This window comes from Neolamprologus brichardi, chromosome 1 (assembly GCF_056152115.1).
Source record: "Neolamprologus brichardi isolate AB-2024 chromosome 1, ASM5615211v1, whole genome shotgun sequence".
Lineage (NCBI taxonomy): Eukaryota > Metazoa > Chordata > Actinopteri > Cichliformes > Cichlidae > Neolamprologus > Neolamprologus brichardi.
The window spans coordinates 14,411,160-14,433,391 of NC_142104.1; the positions used below are offsets into that span (position 1 = coordinate 14,411,160).

At 40.2% G+C, this 22,232-nt stretch overlaps 1 protein-coding gene across 2 annotated transcripts; it reads right to left on the minus strand.

The window, feature by feature from the left end:
• Positions 1-620: 620 nt before the first annotated feature.
• Positions 621-22,118, minus strand: ahctf1 (AT-hook containing transcription factor 1). Of its 2 annotated transcripts, none has more exons than XM_006779918.3 (40): positions 22,007-22,118; positions 19,444-19,570; positions 18,431-18,581; positions 18,193-18,295; positions 17,903-18,083; positions 17,522-17,729; positions 17,258-17,374; positions 17,029-17,113; positions 16,721-16,871; positions 16,469-16,601; positions 16,170-16,351; positions 15,962-16,023; positions 15,685-15,813; positions 15,439-15,529; positions 15,153-15,242; positions 14,588-14,728; positions 13,797-13,901; positions 13,333-13,429; positions 13,059-13,182; positions 12,888-12,944; positions 11,908-12,054; positions 11,488-11,678; positions 11,240-11,384; positions 10,958-11,089; positions 10,685-10,832; positions 10,388-10,538; positions 10,167-10,274; positions 9,773-9,917; positions 9,400-9,615; positions 8,485-9,175; positions 8,143-8,319; positions 7,741-7,846; positions 6,441-6,562; positions 6,050-6,339; positions 4,027-5,793; positions 3,474-3,747; positions 3,108-3,278; positions 2,966-3,030; positions 2,577-2,662; positions 621-1,801 (listed from the first exon to the last, which is right to left on the minus strand). In XM_006779918.3, the coding sequence occupies exons 2-40, from the start codon at positions 19,562-19,564 to the stop codon at positions 1,603-1,605; spliced, it is 7,659 nt and encodes a 2,552-aa protein (XP_006779981.2). In that variant the 5' UTR covers positions 19,565-19,570; positions 22,007-22,118; the 3' UTR covers positions 621-1,602. The 2 variants fall into 2 exon arrangements, with proteins under 2 accessions (XP_006779981.2, XP_006779982.2); XM_006779919.3 differs by having other exon boundaries at positions 21,866-22,099.
• Between the last annotated feature and the right edge of the window lie 114 nt (positions 22,119-22,232).

The following is a 22,232-nucleotide window of genomic DNA, read 5'->3' on the forward strand; positions in this document are numbered from 1 at the left end:
AGTGCAACCAAACAGAAGTCAAAGTAAGCATACTATCAGTTTACAAATGCACGGCTGGTAAACAGCCTCACACCTTTAATGGCTTACATTCAGAAATCAGCCAGAACCTCGTAGACCGAAACAGAAATGGAAAAATTCCTCCATAAACAGTGTGGTAGTTGTTCCAGGATAGCAATTTAACTGCAAAATTACAAAGGTACTTGGCAACCATCTTACAACAAAACCAGTATACAACAAATTGAGTCAAATCCTCCGTTTGAAAGAGACCCGTTGCAGACAAGTTGCTCTGACTGGTGCAGACTGACTGATTGCAACATGCATTTATAAATGTGACAGCAGTCATTTGCAAACTTTTGCCAAACTGTCTGAGAACCTGGCTGGCTGCAGTGCACCTTGCAAACAAAAGTGGTTCCCAGTGGTTGCGGGTGTTGCATTCCAATCAAGAGACTCAAAGAGGAACCACCGATTTTTCCTGGTCACAAGGAGGCTGACATTCAATTCTTACTCCATCACTGAGCTGCAACATATCCCCAAAAAAAAAAAACCCCACCTCTCTGGTAATTCCAAATAGTACCTTTATGTTGGTGAATTGCACTGAATTGAAAGACGCAACACAAATATTCAAGCTTTGCCATATTTATCAAAGAGCAGTCATCAAAAATAAGACATTCTACGTACATTCATCAGAAAATAGCCTATGTGTCAGATGTTGATTACGATGAATTTAATCAAACCTATTAACATGTCCCAAATCAAGTTTTACATAAGCAAACCGTTGTGCAAGTTTGTTTTGTTTTTTAGACAATATACAACACCTCCATAACATTTTACAGTCCAAATGTGCTAACAGTGCTGTCTTTCACAGAATATCTCTTAAATCAAGTTTCATTTAAGACTAGGGCATAGGCAGTATGATTAGATGACCAAATGCATTCAAGAGACACTTAAAAATTCAGAATCAACATAACTGTTTATTATTTATTTATTAACTTTATTTGGAACATAGCAAAAAAACCCAAAATACTATATACAAATTTAGCAGTAGAAATGTATCTCCACTGGGTTGGTTGCTTTTCTTCTTAAATAGAAAAAACAGCAGGCCTTGAACTTTTAAAAGTAAAACAACAACAAATTTTAAAAGAATGTAAATAAAACCTCTTTAAATCAGAGGCAAGTTCGTTTCAGTCTCTGGTTGTATTAATGGGAGCCTTTAAAAAGCCACAATGATTGCTTTCCCTTGAGTCATTCTGCGTGGAGAGAATCAGGCCGAGGGCTGCAGCAGAACATCTAGCACAAAATGGCCACAGACGTAAAAGCGAATGAAATCAAGTTAAAGAAGTACATGTAAACTCCAAAAATATAGTCTCTCACACGCTGCTAACCACCAGCGTGCCTTGTCCCAAAAATAGATTTTTCTGCCTGCATTGCTTTTTTGATTTCCTCCCAACGGGGAAGTCAATCTTGAATCTGCAGCGCTGTGAGGCTTTTGAGGAAATGCGACCATCTCGAGTTCGGGCATACATTTTTATTTGACAGCTGAGGTGGTTGAAATGTCCATGCGGCCGTCTGAGGTTCACTGGTTAAAAACCGCCGCAAACCTTCCTACAGTTTCTTCCTCCGCGTGACAGGTTTTGTAAAAACTGTGTCCAAGACACGTTTACGTCGAAGGTTTCTGCTGGTGGTCGGTTCCTCTCCCTCTTTAACCCTCCTCGGTGCTCGTGGCATCGAATCGACTGGACTGGGCAGAGGCGAGATCAGTTCGACTTCTGCAAAGGGAAGAGGCGTTGCGACAGCTTTGGATCTGAGGGGATGGAAAATTCAGTTAAAATAAAACCTGCCAATATGATGTATAATCCGTATTAATGCCAAGACTCAGATTACCGTAAAGCACCACTGAGAGACACAAGAAATCATTCCTGCCTGTGGCCATCTCCCTGTGCAACTCATCCACTTAACACACTGTTTACTGCAACAGCTACACCCTTCTTGCACATGTTCTTTTTCAGCTATTTATTAATATGTGACTTTTATGTATATATATGCCTGTATATACTGTGCTATTCTTAGTTAGTGTTAGATTGTCTGTCTTTCTTAATGTTTGTTTATAATGGAGCACTGTAACAAAAAAGAATTTCCCCTAGGGATCAATAAAGTATTCTGATTCTGATATAGATGTTAAATAAACAAAACAGAAAAAATACACAGATACAACTGACATACGCATGAATATAAATTAAATAATTTATAATAATAATAACAATTTATTTTCCTTCTTGATGACCTGTATATGCAAGTATTTTTACTTGTTTTGCTAACTCTGTCATTAACACCACCACAGTACAGACCTGTAACAGGAAACCTCAGCCTCTATTTACTATTTATGAACATTACTTTGTATATATGCAGCATTTCCTGCACCTATCTAGATCTATCTCTCTATATCTATCGCCATCACTCTATATCTATATATCTCTCTGTCTCTATGATAGATATCTAGATATATCCATCTATAGTTTACTTTCATTTTAGGACGCTGTATTTTTGCCCGTGTTTCAGTGTAGGATGTAGTTTCTTACTTGGCAGTTCGCTTGTTTGTTTTTCTGCTTTTAGTAGCGCCTGCGTCTTTCTCGACTTCTACATTATCTTCTGAAGACATTTCATCCTGGAAAAAAGAGAAAAATGGCATCTTCAAAAGAGCTTTCATTTCATTCATCAGTACTTCTGTTACAACCCTTAGTTATCTAGCTTCTGTAGAGCAGTGGTTTAAACTCTTGTGTGTGCTGCGTCCAACATCCTGGTTCATAAGGTTCATAACATCCTGGTTCAAAGGCTCATAACTGATAGAATAACTATGACGGGACAGATATATAAAAACAAAATAAACAAATGCAAAGAGGAAAAAAAGAGATTCGTTATCTTTAGGATAGAAAAAGAAATCAAGTGTGAACAAAGTTGAAGTTCCTACCTGCACTTTGACTCTGCTGCGAGTGACGGGCGCCTCACGTTGTTCAGAGGAATCTGCTCTTTGGGCTGACACAGACACAACAAAGGGTTACAACCATTTACAGCAAAATAAATAAATATGAACAAACTGATACTCGGCTCACCTCTTGTTCGTCTTCGCGAGGGGGAATAGATGAATGAATTCTCGCCTGGACTGGATTCATCATCCTCAGGTTGTGGGACCAGCCAGTCTTTCCCCGGGGAGTGAACCTGCTCCACTGATGACTTTTTACTCCTCTTGCTTGTTCTCAGCGCCTTCTTAACCATGGCATCATCTGTTTAAGAGGTTACACTTTTAGATCAATACATTTTGAATTCTACATGCACATCATACAAGTTAAACCAGCATGCAGTAGAATAAATTCAGTCCCTTTGTAATCTTCACTAATTTGAACTCGTTGGTACATACAGCTTCACACCGACTGCTCTTTTCTTCTCCCACACAGCCATATTTTAAGTTAAATTTATACCTTCCTGCTTCTCTTCCTCATCTTTAAGTCTCTTGATAAGGGCATCAGCAACAGGAGTCTTAGAGTCCACCTCCAACGGTGAGTCCAAAAGGGGAAGATCTTCCTCTGGGTGGTCCCAAAGTTTGCTTCTAGTGGGGCGACGGGAGTTGGTTCGACTCGCACTTCTGGGCGGTTCGGGCTCGTGTAAATCTCCTGTCTCTGTTGCGTTTTCAGAAGTCGTCTCTCCTTGTGTCTTTTCTGGACTCTTAGAAAGCGACACAGGAACCAGTTTCACCTGGAAATGTTAAATGTAAAAAATAAACGATGGATGGATTGGGATTGCAACATGTAATATGAAAAAAATATATATAAAAAGGCATGCATCAAAAATGAAAATAAAAGCATTTCATGAAATATGCTCCAAATATTAAGATCATACATGAGCAACCTATCTGCAAACATCAGATGACGAACATAATCGGGGGAGTTTTGTAGTCCTGGTGTTAAATAAATATAATCTACAAGGTTCAGCATATCAGTTTTACAGATTATAGATAGCTTTCTGAATTCTTACCTGTGGATATACAGTTAGGCTAATCTGGCTTGAGTGTCGAGTTGTCCGGCCAGGGCTAGGAGGTTGCTCTTCTTTGTCTTCTACTTTCTCCAGCACAGTGGACAAAGTCTCCGATGCTTCCGTCTTTGTCCTTCTGGAGCTCCGTCTTACAGGAGAGGCAAACACCTCATCCTGTTCGTATTCTTCTTTCACGATCTCAAGCGGCGTCGCCACCACTTCAGTGCTACTCGTAATCCTTCGGGTGGACCTCCTCGGAGTCTTTACCTGAGATGCTGCGTGTTTGGATGGGGTTGGAGTCTTTGAGCTTGTTCGTCGACTTGGTTTTATTACGTCAACTTCCTCCTCGTGTTTGACTTCATCATCTGTGGCTGTAGACACCTCGCTGCCACTTTGAGTCCTTTGACTGGTCCTTGTTGCAGCCACCCTCTGCGAACGTCTGGATGGAGACGATGCCTTGGAGGTTGACGCAACTGAAGTATTGTTATCCATGACCTCAACCTCTTCGTCCTCTTCTTTTGGAACCTCTGGCTGTGTTTTGCGGGTACTTCTTCGAGGTGTGCTGGCTGGGACTTTGGTTTCTTTAGCCTGTTTACCTTTCCTAGGTGTACGACTCGGTGACGTAGGGACCAGAGTGCTTGTTTTTGTGTCCTCCATTTCCCTGGCGTCCTCTGGCTCATTTGCTTCCTCTGACAGAGGAGAGATAAAAGTTACCATCCTCCCCCTCGTCATCCTCCGTGTTGGAGTGGAAGGAGTCTTCTTCCTCTGAGAGGTAGTAGGCTCTTGTACAGGCTCTTCATCCAGCTCACTGTTTAAGCTCAAAGCCTGCTTTACAGGTTTCTCTTCAACACTTTCATCTGTTCTCGTGCTTCCCTCACCTATCTGCTGCGTTTCCTTCTCTGTTTTAATTTCTTCATCCTTTTCCTCATCTGCCTCCATTGATGATTTGCGGTCCTGCAGCTCCTCTTCTTCCGTGATAGGCTCCGTTTCTGCACTAGTGCCATTCTCCTCAGGCTCTTCCCGCTCCTCAGCAGGATGGTGTTTGTCCTTTGCTTCCACTGCTACATCAGCAGCTTCTACCTGTGCCAGAGATTCCACGGCTGCAAGACATTCTTCCAATGTAGCTGGGACAGAGACTGAAACAGCAGCAGACTCATGGTCTTCAGTCAACATTACCAACTCTGCAGCCTTCTGCTTTTCAGCATCATCTGACTCTTGGTTTGCTTCAGTAGATTCAGTTTGAAAGTCAGCTTGGAGTTGAACAATTTCTGTGCCATCTATATAGTTCCCTTCTATATAGTTCCCATCAACCGTTTCAATCTCTTCTCTTTTATCTTCTTGTGAGGCTTCTTCACACTGGGTGGTATCCTGGTCCTCTGTGCTCAAAAGAATAACCTCAGGTTTGGCCAGAATTTCATTAGCATCCATAACCTGATACTGAGTCGAAGGGTCACACGATTGCAAATTGTTCTCCATAGGTAGTATGCCTGTCCCTTTATCTCCATCCTCATCCACATCCAACATCAAGGAGAAACTGCCGTGACTTTCATCTGCCACAACAGTTGGACGAAACTCAGGAAGATCCATCTGAGCTCCATCAACCAGGCCGTGCTGTCGCTCCATGAGCTCCACAGGTACCAAAAGGGTGGTAGAAGGTTTGAGCTCCATGTATGACGATCCTTGCTCTACTGCTTCATCTGGATCCATCATTCCATCATCTGCCCCAAGTCTCACCATAACCACTTCACCCTCTATGTCCTCATCTACCATCTATAAATAAGCAAACACAGAAAGTGAGTTTTCATGAAAGATTTCAAGTACAAAATTAAAAAACAAACAAGACGTATTCAAACATTTTGTTCTGTCTGACGAAAATGAAAAAAAATCCTCAAATGAAAAGTAGCAAATGTGTCTAAATATTTACACATGACTACATTTTAAAAATAATCAAATGAATTTCCACTTGCTCAGATTGTATACCATCTATTACTCGACACACAACATCCTTCAGGCCTACATTTGTTACCTTCATCTCTGCACCTGGAGTGATCAGAGACAACACAGCAGCCTCCTGCTCCGCTTGTGATTGCAAGAAGTGTGTGTGGCTCTGCTGTACAAAGGATGGACTGGGTTGGAGGGATGGCAGCTTCTCAGTACCCGGGACCTCCTCAATGATCTCCACCTCACTACCAGAATCTTCTTCTTCCTCTTCCTCCTCCTCATCTTCTTGGTCTGACACTTCCTCCTCATCTTCATCCTCCTCGTCTTCAGACCCAGAGCTAGAAAGGTCTTCGCTGTCGTTGACGCTCACAACAGCTATGAGATATTAAACAGAAGCAGAGAAGAAATTTGTAAAGCAGCACTGTAATATTAATAGCACCACTGTTGATGTGAAATGCGTGTACAGTTTTCCTCACAGTGGGAATCGGTGCCAGTTGGCTCTGAGGAGGATACAGAAGCAGCAGACTTTTGGGTGGTAAACCTCGGGGGAGCTTCAGCATCGGCCTGCGTCTCCTCTTCATCTTTACCTAAAGGCTCACTGAGAGAGAGTGAGAACAACAGCCATTTTTAACTTCTTGAAAACAACAAGACAGAGTTACATAACATCCCACTGTGAAACAAACTCACCGACTGGTAAACAGATTGTGATCATTCTTGTTCCTTTAGAACAGTCAAGATTTAATTCTCAAAACCTGGATAAACTACAGCTTTAGTCCTGGCACCAAAACAACAATTCAGGACTTAAGCAAATGAAACGAGTTATGTTCCTAAAAACATTTCCTTCTCCTCTGGTAAAAAACACAGAACTGAATGTTTGAACCAACAACTAAAAATCTAGTATGATTGGTTTTACAGTTAATCTTTATTGTATCGTATCCTTATGGGTGTATAAGGGCCACATCAAGAAAAAAATATATCATTGATCATTTTGAGAATAAAGCTGAAATGTGCAAACTGCCACGTTTGCTACAACCTCTACAAAATTGTTTGTTTAGAGCATTTAGTGAAACAAATTGATCAGCCGTCTCGTGATACAACATACATCCTCTTTATTGCACGAGGGTGTAACCATCGCTAACCTCACAACTGTCCATTACCAACCCACTCTTGCAAGTTTTTGTTTTTCCGACTGCACCATCTTTTCAGCGTCCTTATACTGATCACTAGTGGTGCAACGGATCACGATTGATCCGTAATCCGAACCGATCCCACTCCACGGTTCGGGGCGCACGTGATCCGAAGATTCGAAAGAGAAGAAAAAAAAAAAAGTATGTGTATGGTGCGCGTGGTCAGTCTGTCAAGCAATAGTTATGGCCAGCGCTAGCGGTCCACGTGGAGGAGCAGAGGAGTTTGCGGCACTTAAGCAGCCCTTTGCTGCCCACTCCGACCGGGCTAAAGCTATTACAATCCGTAATACGATCCGTGACTTAAAACCGTGATCCGATCTGAACCGTGAGATTTTTGATCCGTTGCACCACTACTGATCACCCTGCTGTGGAAATGTGCTAAACGAGACATCATTTCCTTCCTTGTCACTAAAACCAATTCTGAAGTAAGATTTCACTAACTCAGAGCCTATAGCAATTTTAATTCTCAGAATTTTGACTTTATTCTCAACATGATCAATAATATTTATTTTCTTAATGTGACCCTAAATACTCCTTCGTAGCTATGAGTAAAAACGACTCTCTTGTTTCTCTTGTTTTTGGGGTTTACCTGTTGAAGGAAGGCTGGTTCTGTGATGTATTGTGGATTGCTGAGCGGGTGAGTGGAGGAGACAGATCGCTACCGAACAGATGCCTCTGAACAAACTCTGTCAGATCTGATGGAAGGAAAAACAGAAACTTTAAAGAAACAACACAAAAAGACAGTAATCACCATCATTACCATGTAGTTGCCCAAGAAAAAAAATCATTATTCAATATAATAAAAATCTGGAATCTGAAGTCATTTTAATTTGAAAACATTTGGTTGAAACCAACAGATAATAGTAATTAGTATGTCTTTAACAATTTTTAGAAGACTTTCTCCACACCTTTTACCACCTCGAGTATCATGAATGGTAAAATCGTTTAACTTTATCAGTTACAATATAGATTAATAAGTTGAAATGTGGACCTGTTGATTGTTCCAGATCTGCCTCTTCACTTGTCGTTTCAGTTACTCCAGGAGGTTCAGCATGCTCGCTGAACTCTGTGGCCTCTGATTGGACATCCCGGTCCTCGTCTCTAACTGGGAGATCTTGAGATTCAGCGTCAGTGCTAGAGTCTGCGCTGTCAGTTCCCTGGTTACAATCTAGTAGAATACATGTTTTGTCAAGCAATGTTTGAGAGAAGTACTGCCAAACGTATTTTCAAAATCATGAGCACAGCAAATGATTTTGGATTTCGGCGCAGTGCAACCTGCTCCACAAATCTGTTCTGAAAAAACAAACTATAAAAATAAATAAGAATAAATTACCTTGAAGATGAATAGATGTCTCATTTTGGTCAAAAATGGCAGCATCTTGTTTGGTGCTTGACTCAACATCCAGATCATCTTCTTTATTAGACTGAATTTCTTCCTCAGTTTTAGCCTCCTGGTCAAGATCAACTTCCATCACATCCTTTGGTGTATTTTCTTCCCTCACGTCATCTTCTTCCTTTTCTGAATCCTCTGACGTCAGAGGAAGGGTTTGCTCAGTTGCTGGTGAGGCCATTACCTCGGCTGTTGCCACAGATTCTTTTTCAGCCAAGAATTTAACATTCACCGTCACCACATCATCATCATCATCATCTTTCTCTGTACTGACATGTCCATCCTTTTCCTCATTGTTTATTGAAAGAGGAGCATCAAAATACTCTAGAGTGGTGTCTGTTGACCGAACAGATGTTGTGCTGGTGTCAAGGTTAAAACTAAGATGTGTTTGTGTTGCATCCGATTGTTTTTGTTCTGCAGCGCCTTCAAGGGCGGAGGATAACTCGCTCTCGGAGCGTTTCAGCTCTGGAGAGGAAATTCCACCTTCTGGAGGCAAGAACTTTACACGTGGTTGTTCCCCTTCCTCATCTCCATCTTGTTCTTCTTCAGCAGGCTGTAATGACCAGGTCTTACGTGTGGCCTTGGACAGTGCCGAGCTTCTGGTCAGCCGACTAATCTCACTGTCTGCTGCCATCTACAGAAAAAACAGAGATGATTGGAAGACGCAGTTTATTTATTAGACCATCATAATCCCACAATTTTTTTTTTTTTCTTGTTTAGATAATTAAAAAAAAAAAGGGGGGGGGGGAAAGAGCCAGGTGGTTCCCCTATTAACATGCTCAGCTAAAATTAGCTGCAACCTCACAAATGGAAAAAAAAGAGGTTCTGTGTGTTCCAACGTGTGCTTTTTTTTCTTACCCCATTAGTCCATCGGATGCCCTTCTCAACTTCAGGGGATTCTGACTCTTCAATAAAGGTGATGCGGTTCTCTTTGCTGCGGATAGGAGGTGTAATGGAGCGACCCGGTGAAGCAGAAGGCGTGGCAACGGGTGTGGGCCTCAGGCTGCTGCGCAGGATGGACTGGGGAGTGAAAGCTGAGAAGACTGGGCCAGAAGCAGCCAAGGCCCGGGCCCGCTGACGAGGAAAACACATGAAAAGTGTGAGTAACAAAATACTGAAGGTACTCCATAGTATTATCATAAACTATTAAATATCACAAAAAGCATAGAAAATATGAATACTGTAATCCTGGACTACATAACAACAAGCAATTCTAAATTCATCTACTGACCTTGACAACCTGAGGTGTTTGCAGCAAACAGAGTTCAGGTGCTTTGCTAACACTCTTGGGCAAAACCCAGGCACTGGGAGGTCTGGGAGGGCTGAGAAGAGGCCGAGGTGTTTGACAGGAAGGATGAACCACCAAATCGATCAACCTGGGAGGAGGAACACGAACATGAATTTAGGATACTGTCTTATCAAAATTTAATATTGAGTACAATAACCAGATATTTTAATATTTATACAACATATTTTGATATTAACATCTTTATAAAATAAGAAATGAAAAAATAAATTAGAAAGACAGCTTTGTGTCAGATGGACAAACACGTCAAGTTAATATCAACGTTTCCCCCTCATGATCGGTAAAATCCGTATCATACGATTCAGTTTCACTGATGTACCTTGACTTTCGTTTGGAGGTCATGGTGATTGGAGTTCCAAGGAATGGTTCAGGAAGGCCAATGGAGGATGGCTTATGGCTAGAGCTAGGAACCTCAGCTGCCCTGGGGCTGGAAAATATGACCAGGCAACAATTTGCAATAAGCAAATTAAATAAATCAAAATGCAAAAGAAAAAATTGAAAAGTTAATTTCAAGATGCAATTTTGGTATTTTATATTCACCTGTTAGCAGGAGAGCACTGTGGTGTAGCTCCTTTGCCTAACCACACTTCTTCAATCTTGCTCAGGACATTGTTGATAAAACCAGCCCTGGACATTACCTTCTCTCTAGCAGTGTGCTTGGTGATGGTTGACAGTGGCTGTGGCCGGGACACTGGGACAGAGAAATATAAAACATTGTGCATTTGCTGAATAACCCTCTTCGGGATTATTATGATACTCTGTAAATGCTTCAACACACTCCTGTGAAAACAGGTTTCCACTGAGGTGAACTGCTACAAACATGAAGCGTCTCATTACCTTCTCTGTGGATGGTATTGGGATGTTGGTAGGGCTTGGCTCTCTCCATTGCCAGTTTCCTCTGAACTTTCGGCAAAACTTTGCCATACAGATCCAGGATGGTGTTCCTGGTGTTGGATCGTTCTTTAAGCTTTGGGTCTCGTTCGCTCTATGATTAAAAAACAAAAGCACAAACAAGAGAACATGGTTAGAAAAAGCTTATTTCTATATAAATCTAATAGTCACAGAATTTCTACCATTTCCGTTTTATTAGCTTCTATATGTCAAACATACCACTAAGTTCATTCTCAGGGTGTGGTTGAGCTGCAGAGCAGGGATGTAGTTTGCTTGCTGAAGGTAGTGAACCATCAGTAGTTCTCTGTTCTGGAGACCACCTGTCCCCTGGAGAAACTTCTCCAAACATTCCTAAAACACAAACCAATGACCAGGGATTTAAGCAATAATTTTATAATACAAAAGGTGAAACAATTACAATGTAATTAAAATAAATAAATAAGAAAACAAATCAGAAATCTCACAACCAACTTTTTATCAGCGCTTTCACCATCTCTCTACCTGTTCATTGAGGCCCAGGGGCAGCTTGAGCAGCTCCTTGATGAGGCCCAACTCCTGGCAGCTTTCATACAGGAAACCGAGCAGCTCAGTCATGTTGAGGCGATTAGAGTGCTGCCGGAGAAGGTACCATGCCTCTATGAGACACCTGGCGGGAGGGCAAACAGACTGGTTAATGAAGATCAAGCAGCTGCTGTATACTTGTAAAGAGTATACATGAATGAATAAATACTTTAATGCATTAAACGTACCTGTTGTGCAACAGCACAGACAGGCAAAGCTTGGCCTGTGAAGTGTTGGAAACTGCAGGTTTTGTGACGTGGAAGTATCGTAGAGCCACTGACTGTTGGCCCTGGCACATCAGCGCTTGCAGAACGCGCTCATGCTGCCACTCAAAGTGAAACTGAGAAGCAGCTGGGTGCAAAAGAAGCTCAAACGAACTCTGATGAGGAAAAAAGAAGGAATTAACATTACACTTACTGAAGGATAAACATCATAAAAAAAAATCATAAAAAAAACAAAACAACCAAAACTGTCATATCATGAGGTCTGATTATACATGCACATGTCTCTGAGTTAGTAAAGGCCTTTTCACATAGGACGCAGCACGCAAACCCATTCTTTTCTATTGCTTACGATGCATAATAACGGTTTCCAATCAATGCTTTTACCTGATGGTCATGATGGTCCAGGAGCCATAGGCCTTGTACTAGTTTAATGAGTCCAATAGGGATAGCAAAAGCTGTGGGGAAAGACTCCACTGATGCGCCGTCCTTATTGGGGAAGGAGTACATGACATCTAACAAGAGGTAAATCACCTGGAACAACAGGTCAAGGCTCATACAAGCAAAAGGAATCAAGTTAAAATCTCACTATAATGATCACAGCGTGTGTCCGTTCCCCCAATTTCTAGATGTGCTGATGAAATATACCATATAAACTACCTGGGATAGCAGGATTATCAACATCAATATAGCCACTGGGAACTATTTTTATAAATCGCTCAAATCCTTAGAAACTATATATATTATTTGGAATAAAATTAAAATCAAAACTAACTGCAACATTAGGTCTATGTTATGTTGTTGTTTGTAAATACATATTTAGTGCATTGGCACTTTAGGGTCACTGGAATGTATTGTCTAACTGTAAATAAGTGTTTAAACAGCAGCATAACAGTGCCTATAATTTATTACTTTGTCATATCCTCCTGAGACTCGACCAATTCATTATGTCCTCTGCAGTGGACAACAAAAATTAAACTGAAAGATACTTTTTTCCTTCAGTTCTCAGGAGGATATACAATGAATGTGTAGCACACAAAGCATAAGAATAAAGATATGAAATTACAATTTCTTTGTTTAATGTTTATGAACAGCGTTTTCACCATCTCACTCTATAAAGTGAAAATGTTTGAATACATGAGTGAAATATACAAATGATGATAGCCTGTTTTGCTACTTCAAATTAGTGCTTAAGATGGTCATCTGTGTTAATATTTATATCACACGTACAGCTGACTGAGTAAATGACTGAAGTTAATGGACTAAAAAGAATCACTAACAATCTAACAGTTGTGTATATAGTGTTAAAATGCATACATGCTGAAGATATATGATTCTGTAAACAGACAGTATGAGTTGAAGGATACAATCGCATGTTTTGCAGCCTCATCAATGTTGTCCAGCAGATATATGTCAAGCAAGGCCTGCAAATCACACAATTGAGAATCTTAAAAAAAATTATACAAGCATATTAAATAATAAGTATTGTTTGTTTAAAAATAAAATGAATAAAGTAAAATATAGATTTAAATTCTTACATGCAGCGTGGGTGGTGGGTATTGCCCTGTTCCACCTTCATCCCTTTTCCACAGGTTCGTCAAGCGTTCGCCACACTGGCCAACTAAACCGTCAATCATCAGGCAGTCTGCGCACCACTTGCCCCTTAGAAAACAACAGGTGGTCAGCATAATCAAAGGAAAAAAGGAGACAATTCGTAAACCTGGAACGGGCACATCTCATAGATGTTTGCGTTTGTTATAACGGAGGCCTAGATTTTAATGCATGTACACCCAAACTCCTTTTGTTACTCACTTGGCCAGCCTGGTCAGCTCCTCCCTGCGTATGGTGTAATAGTTGCTGATGACAGAGTGCGTATAGAAAGGCCTGGAAATCTGAAGAGCATCGTCATCTAGTAGAGTAAGGAGAAACCTTTTTTAAATAAATACAGCAATAATTTTCTAGTCGTTGCAAATAATTTGGAAATAAAGTTAAAATAAACAAACTAATGAAGACATGTGGACTAGTTACTCCAAGGACCTAGTCCTCCTTGTTTGCTTAAATAACCAGGGGTTAGTTATAACGGACATGTTTCTTTGCAGAAATAAACAAAACCAGTCGTTTTTTAAGTGCTCTCACATCTATTATATTCACTTATTTAGTGACACATTGTTAATTGGTCTTAAATATGTTTCTCTTGAAAAATATATGCTTTTCCATTTTTTCTTACGGGTTTCATTTGATACATTTTCAGACTACGTATGACAGCATCACTTTACCTGAACCCTCAGGGAGCAAGCCAGTACGACAGAACCAAAGGACCACCTGAGCATATTTGGAGATGAGACTGGACACCATATTCTTGTTCATCAAACCCACCAGACCTGAAACAAGAACATAAATGAATGTCAGTGACAAAGGAGCTCACGATCCATGACAAATCATAGTTTATTACAAAGTGTAAAGTATGAAAAGAAAGTGCTGTTTATGTTGTTGTCGTCACTGTTTGGCTCTATTTCACAATCGAATGAAAATCAAAATCCCATCCATCCATTCTCTTCCTTGGATCACAAATGCAGGTCACATCCGGGACAAAATAATCTTGCTAAACCAAAACCACAACTGTGTGTCAAAAGGCTTTGACAAATCAATAAAAAGAACCGCAGGCATTTTTTCGCAGTCCATTAAATAATGTTGTTGACCACTTATACGGCAACAGTTATTCTACTTTTAGTTATTCTACTCTAGATATGGACCTGTAGTCATGGACAAAGTCAAAGATTCACTAAAATCTGATCAACACTCCAGGAGGAGTAGCAATTCTTGGTGAATGGATGGAGACTTTTAAGGTACAGTGCTCATTGGACCTTCGGCCAGAAGAGCTAACCAATCAAAATACACAAATGGCTAAACTTCATAAAAGCTTTCTAAACAAAACTAATCAAAGGATATCGCATTACAACTTAAAAGTACCAATAAGTCCCAATGTGTTGACATGTCAGTTAAAGCAGTTTCAACAACACGACAGCAAAATATAAAGGTTGTACATGCAACTGTGTGGACAGGGCACCTTTTTGTGTGAGCTCCTGAGCTTCACTGAGCAGACAGTGGAAAATGGCACTGAGGTTACTCAGCAGTCTTTGAGTGTGCTGCAGCAGCTGCATGGTCTGAGGGTCTGTGAAGTTAGATGAGCTGTCAAACAGCGGTGAACCTGCAGAGGATCACATAAATGGATCTATTAAAAATACATTTGCAAACACAAGCACAGGAATGTAAAAAAATAAAATAAAATAAAAAATTATATATATATATTTATATATATATATATATATATATATATATATATATATATATATATTCAAAAGTAATGTAAAATTCTGAAAGGGATTGAGCAAACATGTACTGGTATCTAATGAAAGGTGCTGCACAGATGGGTTATGCAAACATATGAAATCAAATCTATTCAAATGTATTAAAGGGAATGGAGACGATTTATACACATGTAGTTTTAGTTTATCACTAGTACATATTGAAGGTTGAGAAACTTTTGAAATGTAGTTAAACATCCAGTTTGTAAAAGTAACTTTCTAATTTAATAGAACATGTTTATATAAAACAAAACAAAACAAACATACAGATGCCATCCAGTTCCTCCTTGGTCTGAACTACTTTGTTCCAGGCCCAATCCAGGATGTAGCGCAGATTCAATGCAGAGCCTGGTTGTTCTGTTGAAGGAGAAGAGAATTTGGAGGCGTTAACATCAATATAGGTGGTTACAATTTGTACAGAGAAGAGTTTAGCACAGATTTAATAGAACATACAGGTATGCAACATGTAAATGTATCTTTGTGAATAACTATCATGTATGCAGTGAAACTGGGAGACATGAGCAGTTTAAATAAATCTTATTTTTAGTTGTACCTTCTGCAGTCCACTGCTTAATGCAACCAGTTATCAGTCCCAAGGAACTAGTCTCCACCGCTGTTGACAAGATGGCATCAAGCTGCTCTTCCTGAAGAACAAAGATGAGAATACAAATTAATAAAAAAAAAAAAAAAAGAATATTTCACTTATAAATTTTTAAGAAAATCTTTTTTCAAATAATCTATACAAAAAGAGGAAGTAAAAAAAGTGGGGTCCACGTGACTCTGACAAGTCTGCATGTACCTGAGACAGGCTGGATGGCTGGGTGTCAGCCAGACGGGATGAAAGTAGGCCGGACATAAGGCAGTGAGAGTAGCTAGTGGAGATGATGTCACTGGAACAAGGAGCAGCTTTCTTCAAAAAACCCAGGGTCTGGTTTTAATGACAAAAATGAAATGATTGTGGGTTTAAGATAAGTTTACTTCAATGTATGCCTATATATTTAAGAGAGAGAGAGAAAGAAAACAAACAACACCAACAACAAAAAAACAATGATGGGGTGAAACATCAAGAAACTTGCCTCTTTCTGATACCCAGAGCATGTTAAGTGCACAATTCCAGAGTTGAGCAAACAAGTAGCATCTGAAATGGAAGAAAGGAAGAAGAGAGGGAGAAAACTCATTTGTCATATTATAATTCAAAAAGAAGCATTTTAGAGGCTAATACAAGCTTACATTTTTGCATGTTTCCAAGTCAAGGCTGTGGTGCGTGTGTTGTGTTAAACCTACCAAAGTTATAAGTGGTGGGGTTAAAGTACTGTTCTGGTGGAGGGCAAGTGAAGGGAAGGCCCCTGCTCAGGCTGCGCTCATGTACCACCACATCTAGGAAGACATGTGGAGATACCATCTGCACCACTGGATCCAGAGACCAAGCAGCAAGGTATGGACACATCTGCAGAGACTCTCCCGTTCTGCCATAAAACAACGAGTACAAAAATGCATTAGATTAATATACTAAACTAAAACATGCATAAAATAAAAAAACGAAAACACAACAACAAATGTTCTGAAATCACTTTCCATTGTACCTTAAAGAGTCTGGCATTTGTGCGTGGTACCAGCGGTTGATGTCAAAAACCCCGATGTAGGTAGACAGACTTCCTTGGCCGTAGGCCTTGACTTGCCAGGTAAAGATGGACACGCTGGTGTCTGGAGAGGCAACTGGAAAGGGAAAGAATAGAGGATAGAAGAAAAGTGTGGTGTGAAGTGATTGAAGAAAGTAATAAAGACAATAAAGTTTAGATACGCTGTGTAAAGAAGGGTTGAGTGCTTTTAAATACCTTCATTCATGCTGTCGTCCCTGTCAGGGTGAGGTCTGAATTTCTCAATAGTCTGGCAACTCAGCAGGCGGGTGTTTGTGGCCTGTGCCCGGAGAGGGAAAGCCGTGCCACTTAAATCCTGACTGTAACGTTCCTCACAGTACTCGAGACCCTGTGTGAGTGTAAGATAAAAAAAATGTTTTAAAAAAGGATGGAACAGTCATTAATAGTTAGTATGAGGAATACACTGAGCATTTGCTGGGATCTGCCCAGTATAGGATTCACTATTTGAAATCAATATACATTTATTTCTTATATGCAATACAGACCTCATAGAGGATCTTTCCAGAAGTTAAACACTTTCTTTCACTGAAGGCCAACTGAAGCAAGCGCAGGGTGACCACGTCTCCCTCACTGTGTGGGAGTAAAAGGAAGCAGAGGAAAATAAGAACTTGAAATAAACACACACAAACAAACGCACACACACACAGTCTGGGTGAAAGCAGTTCTTGAAAATACTTGTTTGTAAACTAAACCAGAGTTAAAGGCAAAACTTACAGATCCTGCGAAGACTGGATCGCCCAGAGGTAGCAGCAGTTCCTGGGGTCGTTCTCTGGCTCCTGGAAAGTGAAGGCATATACAGGCACCCTGCCACCCTCTAACTGTGAGTGGTATCTGCAATAAACAATGGAAGAAAGGCAAATAGCTGCTATACATGCTATTCTTACTGTTTTGACTCTAGTGGGAACTACAATTTGCAAAATAAACACATCTTTTACACAAAGTCTATGGATAGAAGTCGGAAGAAATACTAGCACTTACTCTTTCTTTAAAGTCTTCATGTTCCACAGCTGTAAGTATCCATCTGAAAATCCTACTGCCAGGTGGTTGGTCCTAGAGATGTACTGCAGAGCTGTGGCTCCAACTCCACTGGGTCCATTCAGCTGGAGACAAAGATGTCTGCCCTCTCTTGTGCTGACTTCTCTTAGCTTGGGGATCTCTGCAGGAGATTTAGTCACTACCTGCAGGTCTGCAAACAGAATAAATATAAAGGGAGCGATTCTTTAAGAAAAAAAAAGGACAATCTATAGTTACCAGAATATGTTTGCATACAATGAAAAGGTGAAATAGGAACAGAAAGCACAGACATCCACAAAAGTATGAAAGCATACTACACATCACTTCCTCATTGAAACTTCTCACCTGAAGCATCAAGTTCACTCTGGTTGCAGGAAAGATCATCGAGACAGAGGTCCACAAGGAGTACGTGACCGAGATCCGTTACTACGGCCGCAATTCCAAAGAACCAGCGCAAACCCTGGTGAAGGTGTTGCGTTGACGTGCTTGCTCCACCATAATTCACTAATGGCTCAATAGCTGTGATCTAGATGCAAGAGAGTTTTAGAAAAGAAAAATAAGAAATGTTCACCTTAAGTAAAGTTCTAGAAACTTCAGTCTAAATGTTAAAATAGTAAAAACTATGGTCAACCCACTCTGCCTGGTATGACAACAGCCTTCACCACTCTTGACAGTCCCAAGTCATAAAGACACAGCACGCTGCCTTCTGTTTCCTCCAAGCCAACCAGCAAACCAGACCTGTTAAAATTAACCAGCAGAGGACTTAACATTTGCACAGTCATTATTTTTATTATGTATGCACTTCATAGTGAACTTTCACTGATTACATCCACATCCAAATGAGCCAAATAAGTCATGAAATAAAGCCCGAACCGTTTCAGCCAGCTGAAGTCTCTGGCAGCAAGGACATTGGGTGGGTGCTCCCCTCCACCACTGAAGCAGTATGCAGATAGCCGTTCTCCTGTCACTGCATGGACAACCTCCAAATGGGGTCCACAGGCCAGCCAGGCCAACCCGCTGCGACCTGCATACACAGACAAGGACAGAAAAGTTCAAGTTAAAAGCCGCAGGTCATTGTGCAGTTTAAGCTGAAAGCTAGCCTTGTGATGATAAAGCAGGAAATTACTACAAAAAAAATAAACATTTTTAAAAAGGCTTTTGGTATGTTTGATTTTGAGGTGATTTTCTTCCTCCCTTTTAATTACCCAATGTTGCAACATCAGCAACTTATTTACACGGTAAAAGAATTATGTGAAGCAAAATAATTAACAAAAAAAATACTAAAAACAAGAGAAGAAATGAAAACCTACGTGTGTGTATGAATGGATTTTTATATTTAAGAAACAATCAGCTTTAACATCTGGATCGCTGTCTGCCTTTATTTTATGGTGTTGCAAGTTCTTGAAATTCTTATTGTCCTGCAAAGCGGAAGTTTGGTTCATGGATGGAAGCCTGGAAAGATGAGTTACCATTTGCGCTTCCATTCATAACTTATCTGCTCTTTTATTTGTTTGAAAGAACATGCTGAAATTCTTTTCAAACCAAAAGTCCATCCAGTAGTAAAGTCTGTCAAAGTCAAAGGTCAGACAATATACACCGCATGTCCTAAACATGCAGATTAAGCAGTGACTTGGACAAAAAGAGAAAAAAAATGTTTTTTCCTGATGTCAGACTGTCATAAACCAAGTAGCTCATCAGATTTATTTTCATGTATTATTTTTTGATTCTTTTCCTACCTGGGTGATATAGTTTCAATAGTTCATTAAATAACATGTTTTCATATGACGCTGATGGTATTGTATTCCATATCCTTTATTTGCTATTACAAATAAGAGAGAAGAAAAAAAGGCTGTTAAATGCTTAAAATAATAATGAAATATTCTTACCAACGGTAAACCTCCCATGTAGAACAGAATCTAGCGTAATCTCATCTTCCCCCAGAGCGTCTACAGTCACTCCTGAGAAAGGCAGCAAGCTGCTGGTGACTTGTGCAGTCAGGTCATGCATTGTTCACTGCATAAACATAAAAAGGAATTAATTAAATGTTAAAAACATTATTTTATTTACATTTCACCCAATATTTTGGCCAAATATGATAAAACTATTATTTGATTTTTGGGGGGGCAGCTTACAAAAAGGGCAGAGCCAAAAGGAAAATTATAAAACCAATTTTGTGAATTTGGGTTGAATTTACACAAAAATGACAGACATTTTATTTATCAAAGGGGTCAGAAATAAAATGCACATATTTATGTCAAGTAAGGAAACAAACTCAGGCTTAATTTGTATGTATTCATCTCCCACAGGCGCATTCTGAGCCAGTAAAAACCCTGTCAATAGTCAAAAACATCCATTTCCCTCCTTCCATATTACCCTAGCCAAGCTATTCGCTCATTAAGTAAACACAAACAAATTAAAACAAATTAAAAGTCCTCCTGAACCCTTACTAATCCCTAAAACCACTTTGGGGTTTATGTGCTTGACCAGGTTTCTACACAAAAGAGGTCTTTCAAAACACTGCCTGCGCCCCCCCAGTTGTCAGGAAACATGCTGTCAGCAAACTTTTGGACAGCTGGGGCTGAGAATGAGCTTGCTTTCCAATCCACAACGTGTGGCATACAGCTGCACATCTGTTAGCACATTCTTCTCACAGTGAGATGAGAAGTAAAGCACTATTACAATAATAGAGTAGCCAACCTGCTCAAGTGGCCTTTTTTCCCTCCCCCGTTCATAATAACTGACACTACCAAAACATGTAAATTCACAGTTCTACATCAACAGCACTGTAAACTAGAGATTTCAAGGTCATTTTATTTTGTGGTTCACAAGCTGTATACTCCAATTTTCCCTACATAGGGCAGACCACTCCTAAAACTTTACTCATGTAAGATTTTTTTTTAATGTTTATTTCATTTTATTACCATGACTAACACAAGTACGCTCATGTTTATGCCGTCGACTGGCCCCGTCATTGCACTAGTGCTCCACTAAGATAGCATTATCTGCGTTACTCTGGTGTGTATACAGTGCTGACCAAAATTTGTCTGTCACGTTTAGTTTGCACAATGGTACCCAATACCGCACCCTGTGGCCACATAAGGAAACACGTTGGATTCAAGTGAACTCCCGCGCAACAAGCCTGTAGTCCAGCAGCCACATGCCAGGGCATGAGTTTGAACACACAGATATAACATTTACAAAATAATAAATATATATGTTCTCTGTCGGAGGCAAATGTTTTTAGAACAACAAAACACTATTGAAAAGCACGTATGGGTTCAACAAACAAACATATAGCGATCACGTGTGTCAACATTTGTCAAGTCTGTGTGACACCTATATGGATTTCTAACATTTTCAACTTTCTACAAGACAGAACATGTACATATAGCGATGATGAAAAATGTGAGACAACATAAAAACATTATATAGCTCCATAAACCACAGTAACCGGCTCATGTTGTCTGGATCGTTAGCGTCTACTTGGTACCAAAACATTTGTTTACATTGTTAAGTAACGCACAATGGTGAAAAAATTAAAAAGATAAATGAAACAATGCAAGTGTTATCTAGTGCTGGACAATAAGTAGAAGCCTTGATACACTCTTGCATTAGCAGGTTACCGAGTTAGCTTGCAAGGTCATGCAGGATTACAGTTTATTCAATTTCACCCTTTAAGTTAAGAAAGCTAACTCTAAGGTTAGCCATCTGCATAACTAACTATTTGGAAGTTGTTGCCATTTCATGTAGACTATCAGGTTTGTGCTACAACAAGTCAACTACAGCGGTGACTGAAACTAAAACCATCACGTTTTAACCACTAGTCGAAGGTAAAGTAAGGGTGGCTAGCTAAACTAGCCCGAGGTACAGCAATACTTTCGCTAACGCAGCTAACTTTGTGCTAGCAGTGTCCATCTAACTTGCGGTATGTTTGTTTTTTTCCACCCCAGCTAATAACTATAACTGGCACTTATCATTGTTGACATCTTAGTAAAAACACAGCTCTAGCAGGGACGAGTCTTGTTTTACTTGAATCTGAGTATATAGGTGGACTGATGTCATTTTGGTGGTTTAGCTTCAGTTAAAACGTAACGCCAGACAGCGCAGTTAGCTTGTAGCTTCTGGCAGCACCACAGCAGAGTTAGTTTCTGCTTAACACAAGTGACGCCCGCATTGTGAATCTGTGTGGGGATTTACTCGGCATAAACTCATTTAGTGAGCCGAGCTAGCCCGATTACATCTTTCCAAGCTGACCTGGAAAACGTGAGGCAATGTGCCGCTAGCTTTTGCTACCAACGTTTACACTACCTGTGCGAGAATGTTGATGGCTATATCAGAGCCACAATTGGTTCGTTTTCCTTTATAATTATCTCGATTCCTTTCTTCCTCTGTCATAATCCGTTGCTTTTTAAAGTACCTCTCCTACCGATAGCCCTCTAGGAGATTCACCTGACAAACAAGCACGAAAGGATCCTCTGACTTCAGGCTCCAACAACGCAGAGCGCCATTTCCACAGTCGAAAAGTGCTCTGACGCATTTCTTCCTCGCTGTGGTTCAGACAGAATAGACACACATCGAGGACGCACTGCTGCCCCCCTCAGTCTGGGCATTGCTTCTGTTTGAACAATAGAAACTAAAACCGGAAAGTCATGACTTTGCAATATTAAACTTCTTC

Excerpts from the sequence above, each read along its gene's own strand:
- ahctf1 (XM_006779918.3), bottom strand. The coding sequence starts at position 19,564 with ATGCATGACCTGACTGCACAAGTCACCAGCAGCTTGCTGCCTTTCTCA. Across the intron at positions 18,084-18,192 it reads CTGTTGTCATACCAGGCAGA|ATCACAGCTATTGAGCCATT; the intron begins GTGGGTTGACCA and ends TCTTGCATCTAG. Across the intron at positions 11,679-11,907 it reads TGGACCATCATGACCATCAG|AGTTCGTTTGAGCTTCTTTT; the intron begins GTAAAAGCATTG and ends TTTCCTCATCAG.